Below are 21,962 nucleotides of genomic sequence, written 5' to 3' on the forward strand. Positions count from 1 at the left end.
TATTTTGCATTTCTTTTGAACAATACCTACTAAAAGAATGACTACTAGAGGACTTTTTTCATCTTGGTTCATCACATCTCTTTCAACACTAGACAGTTCTGACCTAATCTTTTCTTATGTTGAATTGTATCCAACTGTGTATTTCTGAAATGACAACCTTGGAGAACTTTAGCATTTTTTAGTCTTCAGCTTTTCCTCTGTGTCATAGAATTTTGGGAGCCCTGCTATAAGTCTTCTATTCTGAACAAAATTTGAATTACAATTAGTTTAAGCTTAATTAAAAATTGGGATACTCCAGCTTAATTACCATTTGCAATCAACTAAAATAGACAATCTGCACTGAATTTCCAATAATAATGAAAGGCAGTATCTTGCTATCATTAAGAAAGAACACAAACATAAGAAAAAGCCACAAATTGAAATGTGAACAAAAGAGAAAAATCAGAAGTCAGGTTTTGGCATCAGTAAGATATTTATCGGTGTGTGCAAAACATTTCAAATCTAAACTGCTTCAAATTCTAAACATCCTGTTTTGAGTGTGAAGTGATAGTTGTGAGTTTGAGATAGGCCATTAGAAGTGTTTTGGAAATATTCTGAATTTGGAACAGCTGTGTTTCAAAAGCAAAATGCTGTTTCAAGTTTAACACACTAGAAGAATATACAAAACAACCCATTTTGCAATTGACATAGCTGTTTCACACTCAGGACTTCAAGCTGAAAAATGGGGCGCTGCAAATTTGAAAATGGTTTAATGTGGAATGTTTTGCATATCATAGCCATTTTTCATGCCGTACAGAAAGTAATATAATGCAATGACAAGTGTTTGGAAGGACATCAATGCAATTCTATACATGACTACGCTGGAGTACATCCAAGAAAATACCAAAAGTGAACAGAGGTTGGTACATACTGTATAGCAGGGATAAGAAGCTTCTTTGGTGTGAGGGTCATATTGCCCTAAAGGACACGTTCCAGGGACTGAGTGACATCAGAGACTAAAGGGCTACAACCCAAATCTAAGAAAAGTAGCTCATTATGTAATGAAAGCTATACTTAGAACAAAGGAGTAATTAATTTGGAAGGCATCATGCTGATGGGGCTGAGATCCTAGAATTCTGGCAAATAGAAAAATCCTTCACAAGGCTGCTGCTCATTTATTGTAGCCCTCTCATCCAGTAAAGTATGATTAATCAACTTTCACTTGACTTTGTTAAAACTACTTTGAAAGCTTCCATTAGAATGCTAATGCATGCTGTAAATAGAAGTGAGATGGCTGTTGGGCAAGTGTTTCTATTATGGAATTATCCATCATGATGAAAATGTAAAAGTTTTTGGCTGGTTCCACGTAACCATATCTGAAGTCCAAACTGGGCAAATTACTACTGTCAAAGCAGAGGTAGCTTCTACTCCATCCTAAGAAGCTTAAGAACCTTCAAAGTTCCTTGCATACCAAGAAACATACCCAAGACCTTCTTTCATTTCTTTCATAAAGTACAATTTTCAGCCCACCCCTATTACTATAATAACAATAACTAAAGTAACTATAGTTATAGTTAACTAAAGTTATATATAAGGAATACAGACCTTTGTTTATATATATATATATATATATATATATATATATATATATATATATATATATATATATATATATATATATATATATATATATATATATATATATATATATATATATATATATATATATATATATATATATATATAATAAACTGAAGGTGGCAAACAAACCTAATACTCCTTCCTCCTCCTATTTTTCCGACAACAACAACCCTGTGAGGAAAGTTGGGCTGAGAGAAGAGGGTAGCCCTCAGACATTCAGCTGCTTTTATGCCTAAGGCAGGACTAGAACTTGCCGCGTAGCCTGATACCTTTAAACCAGTGGAGCAGCTTGCCTCCAGAAATCGTGGGCGCTACATCACTGGAGATTTTTAAGAGACTAGATAGTCACTTGTCTGAGATGGTATAGGGCAGACGTGTCAAACTCGTGACGTCACATGACGTCGCGCAACGTATCAGAGCTTTTTCTCCATTGCCGGCAATGGGGTGAGTGCGGTTTCCTGTTGAACCGTCCGGCCCACAGGCCAGCAGTTTGACACCCCTGGTATAGGTTCTCCTGCTTGAGCGGCAGCTGGACTAGAAGACCTCCAAGGTCCCTTCCAGCTCTATTCTATTCTAAACACTATCAGAGGTAGGCAACCTTGGCTCTTTTATGATTCGTGGACTTCAACTCCCAGAATTCCTGAGCTAGCCATGCTGAGGGAAAAGGTTTCCATGCTTAGCCATGCTGGCTCAGGAATTCTGGGAGTTGAAGTCCACAAATCATAAAAGAGCCAAGGTTGCCTACCCCTGCACTATACCAAACTGAGTCTCAATGTATAACAATGTAACAAATAAATAAATTAAATCAGATGTTGGGGCTCAAACCCATTCACATTCAGTTCATTCGTTCAATTTCATATTTAGTGAAACAGCAGCAAGAGCAGAGCAAATACCTGGCCAGGATCAAGTGTAACCACATGGGCTCGGGCATTTTTGAACAGAGGATGTTGCCTCAGATTTGGATTAAGCACACTGACTTTGCTGAATACGCTAGATTCTTCATAGGGAATTCTGGTAGGATAAAGTAGCCTGGAGTCTTCTGGTTGGTACAGATGCCACCTTTTCCTGGAAAAAGATAATGGAAACTCACATCTTGAAGTTGTGTGTGGTACAAGTGCAAATAGACAAGATTTTGCCTAAGTTCACACATCATGATAAGTCATAGATCGCATATCTATTAACCCTCCCAGGCAAACCAGACAGGAAAGACAATTAGATGAGCTAATTGTACTTTATTGTAAGGCTAAATTAACAGAATCTTGCAAGTCTGAAAGTATGAACTTCCCACCCTCACTTTTAACTGTTTGATCTATTAGGGCAGATCCTTCCATTTTTTTTCCTCTGACTGTTAAGCTTTTGGGGGCTCCTCCCTCTTTGGTCTGATTGTTTCCTAGGCAGCACCTCTTTCCCCAAGGTCATCCACACATTCTATTACAATATCCATGCTTTATGGCAAAAATCACAATAGATGTGCTACACCAAGCCAAGCACACTTGACACTTAAAGGTAAAGGTAAAGGTTCCCCCGCACATGCGTGCTAGTCATTTCCCACTCTAGGGGCTGGTGCTCATCTCCGTTTCAAAGCCGAAGAGTCAGCGCTTGTCCGAGGACGTCTCCATGGTCATGTGGCCGGCATGACTGGATGCCAAAGGCGCACGGAATGCTGTTACCTTCCCACCGTAGTGGTGCCTATTTTTCTACTTGCATTTTTACATGCTTTCGAACTGCTAGGTTGGCAGAAGCTGGGACAAGTAACAGGCACTCACTCTGTTACACGGCACTCGGGATTCGACCCGCCAAACTGCCGACCTTCTGATCGACAAGCTCAGCGTCCTAACCCACTGAGCCACTGCGTCCCTACTTGACACTCAGCATGCAGCAAATTGCCTTTTTGGTTAAGATTTAAACCAGATCCAGAAAAAGTGCATATAGCATAAATACTATACATCCATATTTTTTTTCTAACCTGTCCACTCTAGATATGTTGGCTAGCCACCCCATAGCATGACAAATGATCATGATGACTTAAACCCAACAGTTCTGGAGGACTCTAAATTGGGGAAGTCTTCAGTAAACAGTTATGGCAGATTGTAGAAATTGAATTGTTTTGGTTCAGATTATAAATTTGGACTAGGTGTGTTTGAATGATATTGCAAAGAAAAACAATGCAATGAATTTCAGTCAGTTGATATTTTTATTTTTGATAAATCCGAATACTAGTCCTCAAACTGGTAACATTCTCTGCATATTTCTACCTATTCTGCAATTTATGCCACAGAAATAGGTCTTATTGTTTATATATTAGCTCAAATACCTTTAACAGATTACAATTTTTTTGTGTAACCTTTTTGCATTTCCTGTAATTTGGAATGGGACAAAAGATCTATCCATTTTTTCCTGAGGGTTGTGCTGCAGGAAACAGCCAACATATTTCAGCTAAAAGAGACAAGATGCCACAAACTGTACTTGTCAGGTAGGTATTTCCTGTAAATGACTAATATGCCCAGCCCTATTCCTCAGATTGTTAGAGTTTAATGGGCTATTTAAAAAGAATAGAAGCTTTGCTTTTATTCTGATGGACAAAAGCACATGCTCTTTCTCTTTGGGCAAGAAGAAATCGGCATGCTGAGGTAGTAGGATCCTATAGGCTGGAGGGTCCACATGTTTTTGCATTTACTTTGCTCTACCTTTGCAACCCTTAGTTAAAAACTTCAGGTTGCAAAACTGTAAAAAGGTTCTGTCTGACAGACCTTATCACTTATCAGAACTAGGTTCAAGACACCTGTAAGGACCTACCTCAACTAAGCCACCCAAGAAAGCAGAACTCTTGAAACAAGCATTGTCTCAAAAGAAACTTTTATTAGGGGCTAGTGACAGTAGGGAATCAAGGCGAGATCTGAGAGAAAAATCCACAAAGCAATATATTAAAAGCAACATTCAATACCCCTCTCCCCATGGTCCCAGTGTTCATTTGAATCCCAGCCAATCCACAGGTGGCAACGTGTTTCAATAACCAGTCTTTTCGGTGGGCTCAAGGTCTTTCTCGCTTTCAATTTCTTCTGGCTTAAAGCGCAAACCTTCTCTTAGATAAGGAAGAGACATTCCATCCCCTGGGGGAAGGGCATCTTAGCAGATAGTGCAAAGCATTCCCAAAAGCTCCCCACTCCCAACAGAATGGCAGGACACAAAGAAAGGCTGCAGAAAATAGCAAAAAGATATATGCATAAAATACATTTTTGGGGGGGACCTGACAAGACTGTCTAACCTTGTAATGATCAACTTCCTACATCCCTATCCATGCTTAGCTTAAGACAAGTTCCTTTAAATCTAGTGAGGCTTCAACTGAGGTAAACCTACTCAAGTAAAACATCCAACTGTTTTTGGAGACCTTGAGGTACTGGTTACAATCCTATTTTCAAGCTGAAGTGCTATAGCAGAAAGGGATTATATGGACAAGGAAGTTTGAGTGATGTAGTCCTTCTCTGTGCTTTCCAGTACAAAAAAATCTTGTTTTGATATGTCTATGCATAGAATAGTTTAGATTTCTCAAAACAAGCCTTTGTATCCCTCCAGTTGCTCCCCATGATTTACTGTTCTGTTATATAGCCTAGTTTAAAACTGTTCACTTTCTTTTAACTCCAAGGCCAATTATTTGCAGATAACCTAGCACCGTTTCACACAAGAATTCAGTAACTACTGCTCAAGAAGCAGAAACCAGGGCTTTTTTTCTCATAGAACGCTCAGAATGGCATTCCGGCACCTTTTTTTTGCAAAAAAAAAAAAGAAAAAAGAAGCTCCCTCTATTGGCTTTCCTAAGCCTATTGCAGGGCTAGGCAATCTTGGCTCTTTTTTGACTCGTGGACTTCAACTCCCAGAAATCCTGAGCCAGCCATGCTGAGGGGAAAAGGAGAGGTTTCCAAGCTGAGCCATGGTGGCTCAGGAATTCTGGGAGTTTAAGTCCATGAGTCATAAAAGAGCCAAGGTTGCTTACCCCTGCACTAGAGGAGGACATTAAAATTATTTACAGGGCTACTTCTTTAGGAACTAAACTTTTAGAATCTAAAGCAGCTAATTCAAAAAAGCCAACAGGAAAGAACCTCAGATTTTTCATCTGCTTCTGTCTTTTGGAAGGTAAAATTAGATAACAAAATAATCTATTTCCTATGTTAAAATCTCTGCAATGATGATTTCATAAAGGTAACAGGAAAGAAATGAGAAACATTTTTCTCAATGTAATATGTCTAATTTAGCTGATGCTAGAAAAAATAGTATCTTTTGTACTATTCTGTACTATTGAAAACTATTTTGAATTTAACCATCTATTACAACTAAACCACTTTAAAGTAAACAATTCTTAAGAATGAAATATTCTTAATTTGGACTTTACTTTTACTGTTTGGACTGTTGTGTGTTTTGAAAAATAGATCATTTAGAATCTAGTTATGTTGCACTTCAGTCTTTAAATAATTAACCTAGTATATACATAACAATATATGATGTTTTCCATGGTGAGCTTAACATCAATAACATTTATTAAAAAGGCTAAAATAATTTCTGGTAGTATTATCTGTACATTAAAATTTTGTTTAGTCACAGTCTTTCACTTTTCACATTCTGGAAAAGCAGTGGTCATGTATTCTAGCAAAAGATGTTACATATGTGCATAAGTGTAGTCAGTAGCATATGCCTTTTTAAAAATATCAAACATGTAAAGAAACAAAAATAAGTCCAAAATATCTGTATTACATCCAGAAATGCCAACTTTGCAACCAATATTTCTCATCCATAACTATGGCACCCTAAGGATACCTGCATACATGCAAATGCTTCTCTGGGATCAGTAACGCAGCAGGGATTGCTTTTTCTTTCCAGTAACATATATCTAAAACCAGTTTATTGCATTTGGTAATTGTACTAAAAAAATCTCATTGTCAACCAATATAATTCATTTAATTTGAAATCAAGTGAAAAATTGATTTAATTTTTTTTATTAAAATAAATTAATGGTAATTCTTTTATAAGAAGTTGCCTCAAACAAAATGAGTTTGACATGCCTGCTCTAGATAGTTAAATGCTCTAAAATAAATTCTAGACCAGGCCTGTACATGCAGCCTGCCAAGCACCCTTGGACAGAACACAAGACTTTTTTTAAAAAAAAGTAATAAAATCACCCCCACTGCCCTAAAAGTCACGTTGCCTAGTGTCTCCATGGCTTACCATGACCACTGTAGATGCTCCTCTAGTCACCAAATCATTGATTAGCCCACCAGCATTCATTTGCAGACCACAAAGATTTTTAATTTATCAGTTTGGGCCTTTCCCTTCTACAAGTTGCACAGACCTCTTCTAGATTTTCCTCTTGCCTTTCTGAGTTAACTCCTTGGTCTGTCATTGAGCAAGATTTGACTTTGTAGGGAAGCATATTATCATTTGATGTATATTTAACATATGTTCTACCTTTATTTAACGATTATATAATATTTGTATGCAATCCACATGGCGAGGTTTGGGGCAACTTACAATAGAAAAAAATATATTTTAAAATCATAAGATTAAAACATAAAAGCAGGGCTTTCCCATTGAACTCTCTGAATGGCGTTCCGGCACCTTTTTTTTTTGCACACACACACAAAAGCTTTTGCACAAGCTATGCTACTCCCTCCCTCCCACAAGCTATGCTACTCGAAAACCAATAGGAATTGCTGCTGAGAGCACCAAAAGACTCAGCTGGCAAACGTTGCACCGGCAAGTTGTCTACAGCGAAGGTGAGTTGGCAGGAAGTTTGCGTCCCTCCCTGCTGCCCAACTACACCATCTCAACTAGGTAAGTAAGAAGTGGGAGGGGGGTTCTGTGGAGTCCATGTGCACTCCTTCCTTGTGCTCACCCGTGTCAGCCAGGCTGGTGGCCTACCCAGTGCTGGACCTGCGCCACCGTCGCCTCGCCCTGCACGCCTAAGTGGCCACCCTGCATTGCCTGGCCCGCACCGCCTCCGCTGCCCACCCCGTGCAGCCCCGCCGTATAGAGCGGGCCCCACTGCTCCCATTGCACCAGCCGCACCAGCTCCGGCCCCGGGGGACAGCCCGCCACCAACAACCCTCACGCCCGTGACCGCAGCAGCGCTGCCTCCCCGCCTCCCGCGCCTGCCAAGATTAGAGTTCCGGCACCTTTTTTTTTTTTTTAGAAAAAAAAGCCCTGGCAGAAACAATACATGTCCTAAATTAGAAGTATGAACAAGTGCAGGGGCATGCTATATAAGCTGAGTAACCTTCCCATGGGTTAGCTTAAGCAGGGACCTGAGCCTCTGACTGTTGCTATGTGTTAGTTATGGAATATCTTCTGACAAGGATGAAGCACTTCTGGAAGTAAAAGGGCTGTGAGAATCTATCCTATATTTATAGTGCTCTATTCAACATTGCTTTGTAAATATTTCCTCTCTATATTATTCTTTGCAATTGAAGTTACTCTTTTGATTTACTTTGCTCAATAAATCCTTTCCTCCTCATTGTGGATTCACTGCATTCAAACCTACAAGCCTTCTTCCCACATTTTAATGTGACAAAACACATGCTTTATAAATGGTTTGTGGGTATATATTCCATAATGCTGCATTTTCAACTTACAAGCAAAAGCCACATAAGCACGTAAGAGTTTTATAAATCATAACACAGAGAGCAAATTTATAAGAGAAGACACAAGGGAGGGATGTTCTCAAATATTTATTAAAGCCAAAAGGTTTTGGGGAATGGGCAGTTAAACGGCAAACAACATCCAACACATTAAAAGTAAAGTTGAACACTTTGAAAGGAATCTCAACTTCACAGATCACTGGCAGTCTCAACTGGCAATGAACTGAGAAAGAAATCTTAAGTTCTGAGTAGAAATTTCAGTTGAAAGAAAGTCTGTGCACATCAATAAAGAAAAAGGCAATTTCCAAACTATTTGAAATGTAATTTCTACTATTACTATGGAATGCTGCATTACATTTCTGGTCATCCCCTTAAAAAAATCAAAGTGGAAAATGCTCAGAAGAAGGGAAATCTGAATAATGTAAAATTAAAATGTCTGCCCTAAAAATAAAATAATAAAAGGATACAAGCTTCCATGTTCCTGTTAGTGAACTGGAAATTATCCAGATTAACCAGTGTTACATATTGCCAATATCCACATCAATCTTCACAATTCTGTTGGGGGCAACAGTCCCCCCCCACAAAAAGTGGCATGATTGGGGTAAAAACTGAATGTAATTTAAAATAAATGCTTGAAATAGGATTTCTACCCAGGTGTTTAATACGTTTCTCTTTCTCAGTTTATAAATGACCATTCAGCAGCAATATTTGGATGGGCTTCTGAGCCTGAGGTTGTCTAACCCCTGAGATAAAAGGAAGTCAAAGAAAAGGAATGATCACAATGAAAAAAAAGTTTTTGGATTGTAAAATGAGGATTCAGATTGTTTGGGGGCAATATGCAAATAATGCTTCTACACTGTAAACTGCCCAGAGAGTGCTGTAAAGTATTATGGGGTGCTTGTTGTTGTTGTTAGCTGCGAAGTCGTGTCCGACCTATTGTGACCCCATGGACAACCTTCCTCCAGGCCTTCCTGTCCTCTGCCATCTTCTGGAGTCCATTTAAGCTCACGCCTACTGCTTCAGTGACTCCATCCAGCCACCTCATTCTCTGTCGTCCCCTTCTTCTCTTGCCCTCAATCTTTCCCAGCATTAGGCTCTTCTCCAGTGAGTCTTTCCTTCTCATTAGGCCTTCTAAAGAGCAGTCAGGGTTGATTTCCTCTAGCACTGACCGGTTTGATCGCCTTGCAGTCCAAGGGACTCGCAGGAGTCTTCTCCAGCACCAGAGTTCAAAGGCCTCAATTCTTTGGCGCTCGGCCTTTCTTATGGTCCAACTTTCACTGCCATACATTGTAACTGGGAAAACCATAGCCTTGACTATACGTACTTTTGTTGACAGGGTGATGTCTCTGCTTTTTAGTGTGCTGTCTAGATTTGCCATGGCTTTCCTCCCCAGGACCAAGCGTCTTTTAATTTCTTGGCTATAGTCCCCATCTGCAGTGATGTTGGAGCCCAGGAAAATAAAATCTGTCACTACCTCCATTTCTTCTCCATCTATTTGCCAGGAATTGAGAGAGCAGGGATGCCATGATCTTGGTTTTCTTAATGTTAAGTTTCAAGCCAACTTTTGCACTCTCCTTTTTCACCCGCAACAAGAGGCTCTTTAGTTCTTCACTTTCTGCCATTAGAGTGGTATCATCTGCATATCTTAGGTTGTTGATATTAGTCCCGGCAATCTTAATTCCAACTTTTGATTCATCTAGCCCTACCTTTCTCATGATGTGCTCTGCACATAAGTTAAATAGGCAGGGCAACAGTATACCGCCTTGCTGGACTCCTTTCCCAATTTTGAACCAATCAGTGGTTCCGTGTCCAGTTCTCACTGTTGCTTCTTGACCCGCATATAGGTTTCTCAAGAGACAAATAAGGTGGTCTGGTACTCCCATCTCTTTAAGAACTTGCCACAGTTTGTTGTGATCCACACAATCAAAGGCTTTAGCATAGTCAATGAAGCAGAAGTAGATGTTTTTCTGGAACTCCCTAGCTTTCTCCATGATCCAGCGTATGTTGGCAATTTGATCTCTAGTTCCTCTGCCTCTTCGAAATCCTGCCTGTACTTCTGGTAGTTCTCGATCCACATACTGCTGGAGTCTAGCTTGTAGGATTTTAAGCATAACTTTACTAGCATGTGAAATGAGTGCAATGGTGTGATAGTTTGAACATTCTTTGGCACTACCTTTCTTTGGAATTGGAATGTAAACTGATCTTTTCCAATCCTGTGGCCACTGTTGAGTTTTCCAAATTTGCTGGCAAATTGAGTGTAGCACTTTTACTGCATCGTCTTTTAAGATTTTGAATAGCTCAGCTGGAATACTGTCACCTCCACTAGCTTTGTTGTTGCTCAGCTTTTCTAAGGCCCACTTCACTTCACATTCAAGGATGCCTGTCTCGAGGTCAGTTACCACCTCACTGTGGTTATCAGGGATGTTAAGCTCGTTCTTGTATAATTCTTCTGTGTAATTTTGCCACCTCTTCTTTTTTTATATATTAAAGAGTTTTACAAAAAAAAATTTACAATTCATATCCCCAAAACCCACCCACCCCAAACCACCACCCTTTCCCCCCCCCGCTTCCCAGAGCTAAATACAGGGTTATAGATATAATAATCATATTCTAACTAAAAATTATCCATAATATAAAATTAACCAAATTCATAATGTGCTTTAACTCCCCTTTAACATAGATACATACAAAGTACTAACACTAAAATTAATAACAATATCCCTCTAAAATCTACTCATAAGCTAAATGGAACTTTTTAGTCCCATATTTATTCTGAATATAATCTATCCATCTCCTCCAAACTGAAATATATCTTTCTTGTGAATGATCCTTCAAATAAGCAGAAATCTTAGACATTTGTGCAAGATTCGATACTTTAAACACCCATTCTTCTATGGTAGGCAAACTATCCTTCTTCCAGTATTGTCCCACCAGTAACCGTGCCGCTGTTATCAAATTCAACATCAAATTGGTTTCTTTAACATCACAATCTACAACAATGCCCAATAAAAACAATTGCGGAGAGAACTTTATCTTTCTCTTTAAAATCTTTTGAATGTTCCACCAAATTTTAGCCCAAAAAGCTTTTATATTTCTGCAAGTCCACCACATATGAAACTACCACATCTCCAGCATTTAGACTGTAAGTTAGGATACATGTTAGACAACTTTTTGGGATCCAGATGCCATCTATAAAACATTTTATAAAAATTTTCTCTTAAATTTTGAGCCTGAGTAAATTTAACATTTCTAACCCAAATTACCTCCCAAGTATCCAACGGAATTGGTTCCTGGATATTTTGTGCCCACTTTATCATACAATCTTTAACTAATTCCGTTTCCGAATCCAATTCAATTAAAACATTATATATCCTCTTTATATGTGTACAATTTAAATCTCTAATTTGTTTTACTAAATTTTCATCTGTAATTGTGATGCCAACCTTCTGATCCAACTTCCACCTAGCTTTCAATTGGGTATATTGAAACCAAGAGTAACTTATGTTTTCTTGTCTTAACTCATCTAATGATTTAAGTTGCCAATCATTCCCTTCCAATCTAAGTAATTCCTTATAGGAAAACATATCCAAACTCACTCCCATAGATACCACCCAATATCAGTGACCACCCAATTGTGATTATCTGTTCTTGTATAGTTCTTCTGTGTAGTTTTGCCACCTCTTCTTAATCTCTTCTGCCTCTGTTAGGTCCCTGCCATTTTGGTCTTTTATCATGCCCATTTTTGCATTAAACGTTCCCTTCATCTCTCCATTTTCTTGAAAAGATCTCTGGTCCTCCCTATTCTATTGTTTTCTTCTATTTCTTTGCACTGTTCATTTAAGAAGGCATTCTTATCTCTTCTAACTATTCTCTGGAATTCTGCATTCAATTGGGCGTATCTTTCTTTTTCTCCCTTGCCTTTTGCTTCCCTCCTTTCCTCAGCTATTTGCAAAGCTTCCTCAGAAAGCCATTTTGCTTTCTTGCATTTCTTTTTCTTTCTTTGGGATAGTTTTAGTTGCTACCTCTTGTACAATGTTGCAAACCTCTGTCCATAGTTCTTCAGGCACTCTGTCTATCAGGTCTAATTCCCTAAATCTATTTGTCACCTCTACTGTATATTCAACAGGGATATGATATGATTTATTTCATACCTGAGTGGCCTAGTGCTTTCCCCTACTTTCTTCAGTTTAAGCCTAAAACTTGCAACAAGAAGCTCATGGTCTGAGCCACAGTTAGCTCCTGGTCTTGTTTTTACTGACTGTATAGACTAGAGCTTCTCCATCTTTGGCTGCAGAGTACACAGTCAATCTGATTTCTGTGTTGACCATCTGGTGACGTCCATGTGTAGAGCCATCTCTTGGGTTGTTGGAAAAGAGTGTTTGCTATGACCATCGTATTCTCTTGACAAAATTCTATCAGCCTGTGCCCTGCTTCATTTTGTACTCCAAGGGCAAACTTGCCTGTTATTCCGTTTATCTTTTGGCTTCCTACTTTAACATTCCAATCCCCCATGATGATAAGGGCATCATTTTTTGGTGTTAGTTCTATAAGGTGCTGTAGGGCTTCGTAGAACCGGTCAATTTCATCCTCTTCAGCACTGGTGGTTGGGACATAGACTTGGATTACTTTGATACCGAATGGTTTGTCTTGGATTCAAACTGAGATCATTCTGTCATTTTGGGGATTGTATCCCAATATTGCTTTTCCTACTTTTATTGACTATGAAGGCTACTCCATTTCTTCTGAGGGATTCTTGCCCGCAGTAGTATACCTGATGGTCATCTGAATTAAATTCACCCATTCCTGTCCATTTTAATTCGCTGATTCCTAAGATGTCAATGTCTTGTCATCTCTTGTTTGAACACGTCCAGCTTTCCTTGATTCATGGATCTTACATTCCAGGTTCCTATGGAGAAAAAAATCTTTACAGCATCGGACTTTCCTTTCACCACCAGATACATCCACAGCTAAGCGTCCTTTCGGCTTTGGCCCAGTCGCTTCATTCTTTCTGGCACTACTAGTACTAGCCCTCTGCTCTTCCCCAGTAGCATACTGGATGCCTTCCGACCTGAGGGGCTCATCTTCCAGCATCATATCGTTTTGCCTTTTGGTACTGTCCATAGGCTTTTCATGGCAAAGATACTGGAGTGGGTTGCCATTTCCTTCTCCAGTGGATCGTGTTTTGTCAGAACTCTCTGCGATGACCTGTCCGTCTTGGGTGGCCCTGCACGGCATAGCTCATAGCTTCATTGATTTACACAAGCCCCTTCGCCACGACAAGGCAGTAATCCATGAAGGGGTATGGGGTGCTATGTAAGCCTAAATGCTAATTAACACTGATATCAATTTTCTCATTTAAAAATGTTTATCTTTCTTAATAATGAACCTAGGCAGTTTGCACCATGAAAAAGCTCTGAAAATTAGAGTAGTTTTAAAATAAAAACATTCAGGAATCCCTCTATCAGGGTGGTAAATAGGGCAATTGTTCATTCCTTCTTACCTGCCTTGCACCTGCAACACCAAGTTGCAGCCATAGGAATCGAAATGACAGGGTGTGTTTGCTCCAGTAGAACCAATCCACAGAGTGCTTTCCTTTCCATTTCTTCCAGGAAATCCAAAATCAGACCATCTAATGTCCTGTTGCAAAGGTAAAACAATAAAGCCCTGATTTTACAAAATTGCATTTAGCAGAATTCAGCTACAACACACACATTTTTGCTTGGACATCACCCAATGGATTTCCTAAAGCAATCCAGAAAAAGGATATGATTAACACCATTTGTGGTACTTGTGTTGTAACATTACAATGCATGTTTGACTGTTCTAATGTCATTGTTCTTAGGCACTTGGGTATAGGGAGGTGTCAAAATGTGCAAGAATGATAGATGTGGTGGCACAATGTAAGTCTCATCCCTTTGCATATATCTGATGTCAACATCCATATAAAAGGAGTGGGGTTTGGATCATGATGTCACATAAGCCATTTTCTAGTTTTGATCTCTCTCTCCTTAGGTATTGATGATTGTGGGTGGCTGAGGATACCTATGGCCATGATTCATTCAGAAACATTCTTAGAAGATGGACTAAGAACACCCCCCCCCCAAATAGTACATAGCAAGTGAAAGGAAAATCAACCTGGGTGCTTATAGTCCACTGTAATTATTTTACTTGGATAACCTTGAAGGAAAGGTTCTACCAATGCTTTTTTCAAATTATCTCCTCTTTCACTCTGTAACATATCAGTATACATCAATTGCTAAATGTACAGCAAATCTAAGAAGTATTGTTCTACAATGCTGTTTGTCTGGGGGTAGTTAATACTGTCATATGCCCAGAATCTCCTGAAATTAACTTTGAAAAATGAAAGGAAACCGATAAGCAAAAGGTCATCCCAATTCGCTAAGGGTATCAACACCAATTTCTTCAACCATGAGGACATCATTAATGTCATCTACCGTATTCTTGGTTAGCTCTCTCGTTGTGATTAATTATTAGCTGTATAGAAATCAACAGCATCTTGGTAACTTTTCTCTTGATTTCTTTTTGGAATATTGTCAAGTATGATGGCTTGGTACATGGCATAAACATGAGGAAAGACACAGAAATACAAAGAAGGCAAACCAAGCCACCTGATGACCCTAGAGAGAGAAAACAGATAACACAAAACCAGGCTGTTCCCTTTCCTTTGGTGTGAAGGGAGGCAATGTATGGGTGCAATAAATGGCATTATTGAGGGTACATAGTGTTCATATCTGTAATCAGGTCAGTTAGAATCCCATTAGTAGAGAGGAATGTAGAAGGGCTGGGATAGTCATGGTAAGGTCAGCAGAACTCGCAGAATGTCAGCTTCAGGAGATACTAAGCCAGGAATCAACCAAAGCTCATGCAATATAGACATTACCTGAATAGCTGGAACAGTCGGATGATGTTGATGATGATGATGAGAGCAAAGAGTACAGCAAAGATGTTCTATGAGACTCCTTGCCAAACAAAGGAGTAATTACCTTGATTAAAGGCAGCTGGCTACAGCCTGATTTAAGAGGCAGCCCTGACCTATGGTCCCTCATTGGACTCAACTATCTGATTTCTGGCTCTTGAGAATGGGTGGATTTTGCTCATGAAATTCTGACCTCTAGACTGACTGACAATTATGACCAGGCTCTCAAAATTCTGGACTGGATTTGACTATTCTTCTGTGCATTCCTGTTAAAAGGAAAATCACCCAGGTAAGCTTCTTTCGGAGGCCCTGTTTTGTATGAATCCCTTGTCTGCTATTCTTTCCTCAACCTTGAGTAAATTGCTAATTTTCATAGCACCTGTGTTTGAGAGATAGAGTGAGTGTATAATTGAAATGAGAAGCATGATATATTCTTTTGTGCAGGACCCAATGATATACATTTATATTGTTGGATCAGAATATTTCTATTCGATGCTGCCAATGGAAAAAGAAATGTGCATATAGTTTCCTATACATGGCACTCCTTCCTGTAATTTTCCATACAATAACAACTCTGTGATGTAGGTTGTCCTGATAGGAAGCAATTGATCCAAAGGTGCTCAATAAAGTTCATGGCTATGGTTTATTTGAACCCGGACGTCCCTACTCATAGTTCTGCATCTTAACAACTAGACCACATTGGCTCTTTCAATTACACCACATGTGCTGCGTACCACACAAGCAATTATGCAGCAAATATAACATTGGTATATTTGGTATATTTTGCTTTTTGCAGTTTCTACAGCATTTTGATTTGTTCAAGACAATTACTTCTCTTCCCAAAAAAGAATACATTGAAAGTGGAAGAAGGGAGAAGTGAAGATTGTTCTTTCATGAAATGATAATACTTGTGGCATTTGGTTTTCTGTCTAGAAAACAAAATGGCTTCTGAAAACTAGACCTCTTTCTTCAGAGAATGGCCTAGAATCCAGAAATACTTTTTCTTCCACAACTTGTCCTTTTAATATTGCTTCACATTCAATACTACCGTATATAAATTTTATGGTATTGGCACAAGTGCTTCTCCAGCATGAAGCACTACATCCATATATGCATGGCATATGACATATAAAACCCCACTATTTTGCCTAAATCCTTTCTCTTAGCTTTCTTCCTCCAGCTTCAGGGATAAACCTTTGCAACATTCAATATATCCCGATTTTCTATAAAGCAGTTTTAACTCCTTGTAAGATTATATCTACTTTTCTGACACTCCACACTAGAGAATCACGCAGGTAAATACTAAGCTGTCCACTAATGAGGTAACAGCAAGGTATTACTTGATCTACAAGAAAGAAATACAAAAGTCTAATGCAAACATTTGTCAGAAGCTTCAAGAAACCTCAAAGGAAAAATTGCTCTTCCAGCTTTCCATGGCCATAAAATTTTAAATCCAATACAAGTATTTCAGTGATAAAGTTAACGGTAATAACCATCTCTACACTTTAATCTCACACCTAACTGGTTTCTGCATTCTGTTGAAACTTGAGGACAAAGAGAGGGAACATAATCAATATTAGATTAAAAAAGAGCCCCCCTTTAAAAAAAAGTATACAGCTTCAATAAATATCTGACAGATTATGGGCAAAATAGTTTTTATCCCATGAATTGAAAAGGAATTGGTAAGTACTGAAATTCTGGCCCAATGGGTTGCATTCTCTTTTCTTAAAGAAAAAAAGATCCACAGCTGAAACAAATGGAGTTTGTAAGCATCTCAACCATAACAGATGGCACATTACTTCTGAATTATATTTATTTTGCTTACTACTTGCAACAGAGCTAATATACCCATATGTCACTTTAAGAGCTCTCATTTCTGTTTAAGCTCTACACATTTATCTTGCCTTTGATTTATTGGTCAGAAGTTTGTAATGTGATATCAAGTTAACAACAAAAACAACAACAAAAATTCTGGATGACATGAGATATTGTTTGCCCGTTAAAATAATAGAATCATTACCTTAAGCTACATAACTGTAAATGATAAACAGTGCAATCTAAGTTTCAAACAACTTCTAAATGGCTCAATTAATCATGATGAACAAAAAGTTAAATTGGCCTTCTTGTACCCTTCAAGTCACCTTAGAAAAATACATAAATGAAAAACTAGATGCAAAGCAGCAGATCACTATGAACATTTAGAAAAGACAAGTTACCAATGGAAGGAAATTTCTCAGCTAGTAAAACATTAATAATGCTCAGTATCTTAAAACAGATTTTTTTTTAAAAAAAAGCCTCTTAATGCTGTGACCAAAAGAGATTACAATGTACAGGCATTTTTAAAGCACCTCTTTGCTACATGAAAGAAAAATGTCTCACTCGTTGCTATTCTATCTGTGGCTCTCTTGGTTGTTGTCTTCGTTCAGTCATTCAGTTGCTTTGACTCTTCATGGCATTATCTTGCCAATGCTAACTATCAATAGTTGTTTTCTGACTGTTTGAGAACTCATATTTGTATCATTAGTTATCTAGTTTCTTTATCTTCCATTGCCTTCTTTTTGGTGGCCTTTGAATTTCCAAAGCAACAGTCTCTCTCCAGTGACTCATTCTTTCTCATCCTAAGTCCAAAATAAATTTCAGTTTCATTATTAGTGCTTCCAGTGAGAAGTCTATGTTTACTTCATCTAGTTTTCTTGTAGTCCAAGGAATTCTCAATCAGTTTTCTCCAGTCATCCGACTCAATGGCTCATAATATTTCTTAATCTTTTTTTATGGTTTCACTTTCACAATCCTATAAGTGGGAAAACCACAGCGTGACATCTCTTCACTTTTATTATTTTGTCTAGATCTGTCAAAGTCTTCTCCCAAGCAGCAGATGTTCTCTTTATTTCATGGTTGTAGTCAACATTCCTGTGCATTTTTGAGCATAGAAGATAATGTCTGTTATTACCTCAACTTCTTTTCTGCATATTTGCATTGGGTTGGTATAGTCCATTAACTTTTTTAAAAAAAATGAGTAGCGTTGGAGGCTCATCTTCCAAAACCATGTTGACATGAAACTGTTGGTTATTGTCCATTTGATTTCCTTGGTGAAATACTGAAGTGGATTACCATTCTCTAATAAATTATATTTATACTGTCCCCTCTTCTATGAATGACTACTCATCTCATGTGGCTTTGGGGGAATGTACACTCCTGATGCTATGTATCATTAGCATGCATAAATTCCTTCACCAGTAACAGATAATGAGGTCTCCCTTTCTCTCTCTCTTCCTCTGGTTGAGTATCTGTTGAGCAAAGTCCAATATTCCAGTTCTTTAAATATATTTATTGAAAGCCTTTCTCTCACCTCTCTATAAAGCTATAATGATTCTTACCATTTACCTCAGGGACAGAAAACATATAATCCAACAACTGCTCTTGGATTACAGATCCCATTACAGCTCCCCACATTCTACAGACTATGGCCCAAAAAGAATGTGAAGGTTATGTATTGTGTTTTTAATCACACCAGTATTTTCACTGAACATATAGTGCTCAACATATGTAGTTTTATTTATTCATATAATGTTTAATTGAATAGCTAAATTGCTTTGCATTGAATGTATCAGAATTCTTTCTAACAGCCCAATAAGATAAGCCAGGGTTGTTATCCTACAGCTTGGGAGAGGAAGAATCAAGTATGAAAACACAGTTATACTATAAGGGTAACTAGCATATGTTTGTGAGATTTAAATATATAGTAATTAATTCATAGTCAGTATGGAAGAGCTGGTCAAAATCTGATAAAGGACATTCACTGAGTGACCTTGATTTAATTATTGCCTTTCTGCCTAATAATCTTCACAGGGATGTTTTGACACTGCATTCAGTTGTGGAAGAGACCCACTATATCTAACTGAGCTGAACTCAAAAGAAAGGAATGATTATTACTGATTAGGGAAGACAACTTCTAATAGGAATATATAAAGGAAGTGAGTCTTTCTGGCATGAGAACACAGGTTGGATATGATAGTCCTCTTCAAGCATCGTTGAAGGGCTTTCTGCAGAAGATGACAGAAGGTAGACACTACACATCCTCTTCACGACCTGTTTTCCTTGTTACCTTCTGGGAGGAGGCTCCATGGTATCCAAAGCAGAACATCCAGATTCAGTCAGTTTTGTTCCATATAGTATTAACCTTGTGAACTCTAAAGCTTCCTCCTTCCATTATGTATTCAAGATGGACAGTGATTAATATTTATATGTTACTTATATGTAATGGTGTAGGTCTATACATATGTTGTATATAGTATGTTTAAATGTGTGTTATGTATGTGTACACTTTGAGAGCAGATGGTATCCTTCTGTAATTCAATCTAATGATAGACAGACAGACAAACAGACCGACCTTAATTGTCATTTTTTACCGTGGGTACAATGGCACACATTAAAAATGACATTTAGTTGCTTGCTCTCAAAGTGTACACATACATAACACACATTTAAACATACTATATACAACATATGTATAGACCTACACCATTACATATAAGTAACATATAAATATTAATCACTGTCCATCTTGAATACATAATGGAAGGAGGAAGCTTTAGAGTTCACAAGGTTAATACATTTCAGAAATGTGGATACTAGAAGGAATTCTTGATGGTAAGAATAGTTTGACAATAAAATACATTCTTCAGAAAGATGGGGCCTCTTCCAGATGAAGACATCGAAGCCATTTACTGGGGAAGCTTTGTCTTCAGATTTTATATTCAAAAAGAAAACTGGACTTAGCCTATATGAATTTTGTTAGCTTTGTGATGCTATGATAATAGAACTGGTAAAGCTCCTATGTACTGTACTGCTTGAATCTTTGGGAAGAAAACTAGCAATCAAACTATTAATTTAAATAAATTAAATATTTAAAAATACATTTTAAAAATACATATTTTAAAAAAACCCTCCACGGCACACTAATTTTTCAGTACACCAGAAAAAAGTTCTATAATAATCAGGATTTCCTGAATCACCCCATCATTTTGATGAGATAAATGGAAGGCAAATGTACCTGAAAATGTTCTGGCTTGTCTTCAAATAGCCTAGCAATGTACTTATAGTCAGCATACATCCAGCATTTACACAAATCATAACTACTGAATGGTCCAGAAGGACAAGGTTGCTGTCTTCCACTCCAGGCCAGAAAATCATCAAGTGTAGCCTCTGCATACGCACACTCCGTTTCGAAGAGAGGAGCTGTAGCTGTATCAGAAGAGACAACATTACATACACATTAAACACAACACCAATAATAAGACAGATATGAAGCAAAGCACTTTAGCAGAGAAAGCAATAACTTTCTCTCTTAGCCTGAGACTACTGGTTAAATGCAATATAAAACCACAAATGAAATTACAGCAGTTTATATAGATGTTTCAGCCGAAGAGGCAGCACATATGACAACGCTCATGCGTAACTCTTTTTACTGCTGGGAGCTTCTTCTGCCTAGGTCTGTAGAAGAGGTTTTGCGTTTGCCTTTAAAATATAGCTAGCTCTTTCCCTTTTGGAGTTTCTGAATTTTTCATAATGTTGCCACTGAATCTCATCAGGGCTTCATGTGGACCCTACTGTTATATAAATGGAATCTAGATGAACAAATAACCAAAAACCTGCTGCTTGTTTTATGTACTTCATAAATAGTTGCTGAAAATGCAGAGTGCCAGTATGAAAAGAGAATTGTTTTCTTAAATCCAACAACTGGTTATCCAGTGGTGGGATTCAGCCAGTTCACACCAGTTCAGCAGAACCGGTAGCTAATTTTTTGTTGCCCAGGCCCAGAATGGACTTCTGGAAGTGGCATCCACACAGGGAACCGGTTGTTCACATATTCGAATCCCACCACTCTGGTTACCCCATCTGTAGCTGTGAGAACAGCAATCCAATCTTCCAATAACTGCACAACTGTTTCAGGATCCAAACAAATTTGGGCTTAGATTTTGGTGCATGGTCAATGAATGTGCCCAAGCCCACCATCATTTAAGTCAGGGGTCTCCAAACCTGGCAACTTTAAAACTTCTGGAGTTCAACTCCCAGAATTGGTTGGCTAGGGAATTCTGGGAATTGAAGTCTGCAAGTCTTAAAAGTTGCCAAGTTTGGGGACCCCTGATTTAAGTGAGTACTAATGTATAGAGTGGTGGCACTGCAGAAACTCAGTGCTTTTTCAATTCTCTTAAAACCCTTAGTCAAGATCAAAAGAATTGCTTAGGCATCTTCAGTGAGAACTTTCTTGTTTTAGTCTTGTTCTCAGCTGCTCTCGAAATTCTCTTCATTTGTGAAGATGCTGATTTCCTAGTTGTGAGGCTCTTTGGATATGGGCCTCTGTTGAAAACCCTGAAATGTTTCCTTTCTAGCTAAGAAGCTTAGGTTTTAGTCCATAGTTACACAAGGTTGCTGCCTTCTACTAAGTCAATCTCTGATCCATCTTGGCTGGTGTTGTTGGCATGGATTAACAGCAGTCATCCAGGATTACAAGCCAGAACTTTTTGAGCCTTGCTTGTCTATCAGAGGGACTGATTTATGGTTTTATTTCTTGCATTTATATAATGCCAGAATTAGATATCTTTTGCACTCAGATGGCCTGTTCTATTTTTCTGAGAAAGGGAAATGAAATAAAAAGCTAGAGAATCAGCTTATTTGAAAGATCATTCGCAAGAACATTATATTATGGAGTGGAAAAAATGGATTGAATATATCCAGAACAAATATGGGACTAAAAAGTTTCATTTAGCATTTGAATA

The 21,962-nt window shown here is 38.3% G+C and overlaps 1 protein-coding gene and 1 long non-coding RNA gene across 4 annotated transcripts in view; both read right to left on the reverse strand.

The window, feature by feature from the left end:
• The window catches only part of HSPBAP1 (HSPB1 associated protein 1), a 71,616-nt gene that overhangs the window by 17,686 nt on the left and 31,968 nt on the right, over positions 1 to 21,962 (reverse strand). For all 3 annotated transcript variants that reach the window (XM_081315128.1, XM_081315127.1, XM_081315129.1), the window contains exons 3-5: positions 20,237 to 20,427; positions 13,747 to 13,883; positions 2,514 to 2,685 (exon numbers count right to left, since the gene is read on the reverse strand). In XM_081315128.1, coding sequence (XP_081171254.1) covers positions 2,514 to 2,685; positions 13,747 to 13,883; positions 20,237 to 20,427 — 500 coding nt within the window. The remainder of the gene's footprint in view (positions 1 to 2,513; positions 2,686 to 13,746; positions 13,884 to 20,236; positions 20,428 to 21,962) is intronic.
• LOC308660668 lies at positions 10,686 to 12,996 on the reverse strand. The gene is made up of 3 exons (XR_014024782.1): positions 12,398 to 12,996; positions 11,403 to 11,435; positions 10,686 to 10,717 (listed from the first exon to the last, which is right to left on the reverse strand). It is a non-coding gene; the product is annotated as an uncharacterized lncRNA (long non-coding RNA).

Source organism: Vipera berus (assembly GCF_964194415.1).
Source record: "Vipera berus genome assembly, chromosome: 1".
NCBI classification, from domain to species: domain Eukaryota; kingdom Metazoa; phylum Chordata; class Lepidosauria; order Squamata; family Viperidae; genus Vipera; species Vipera berus.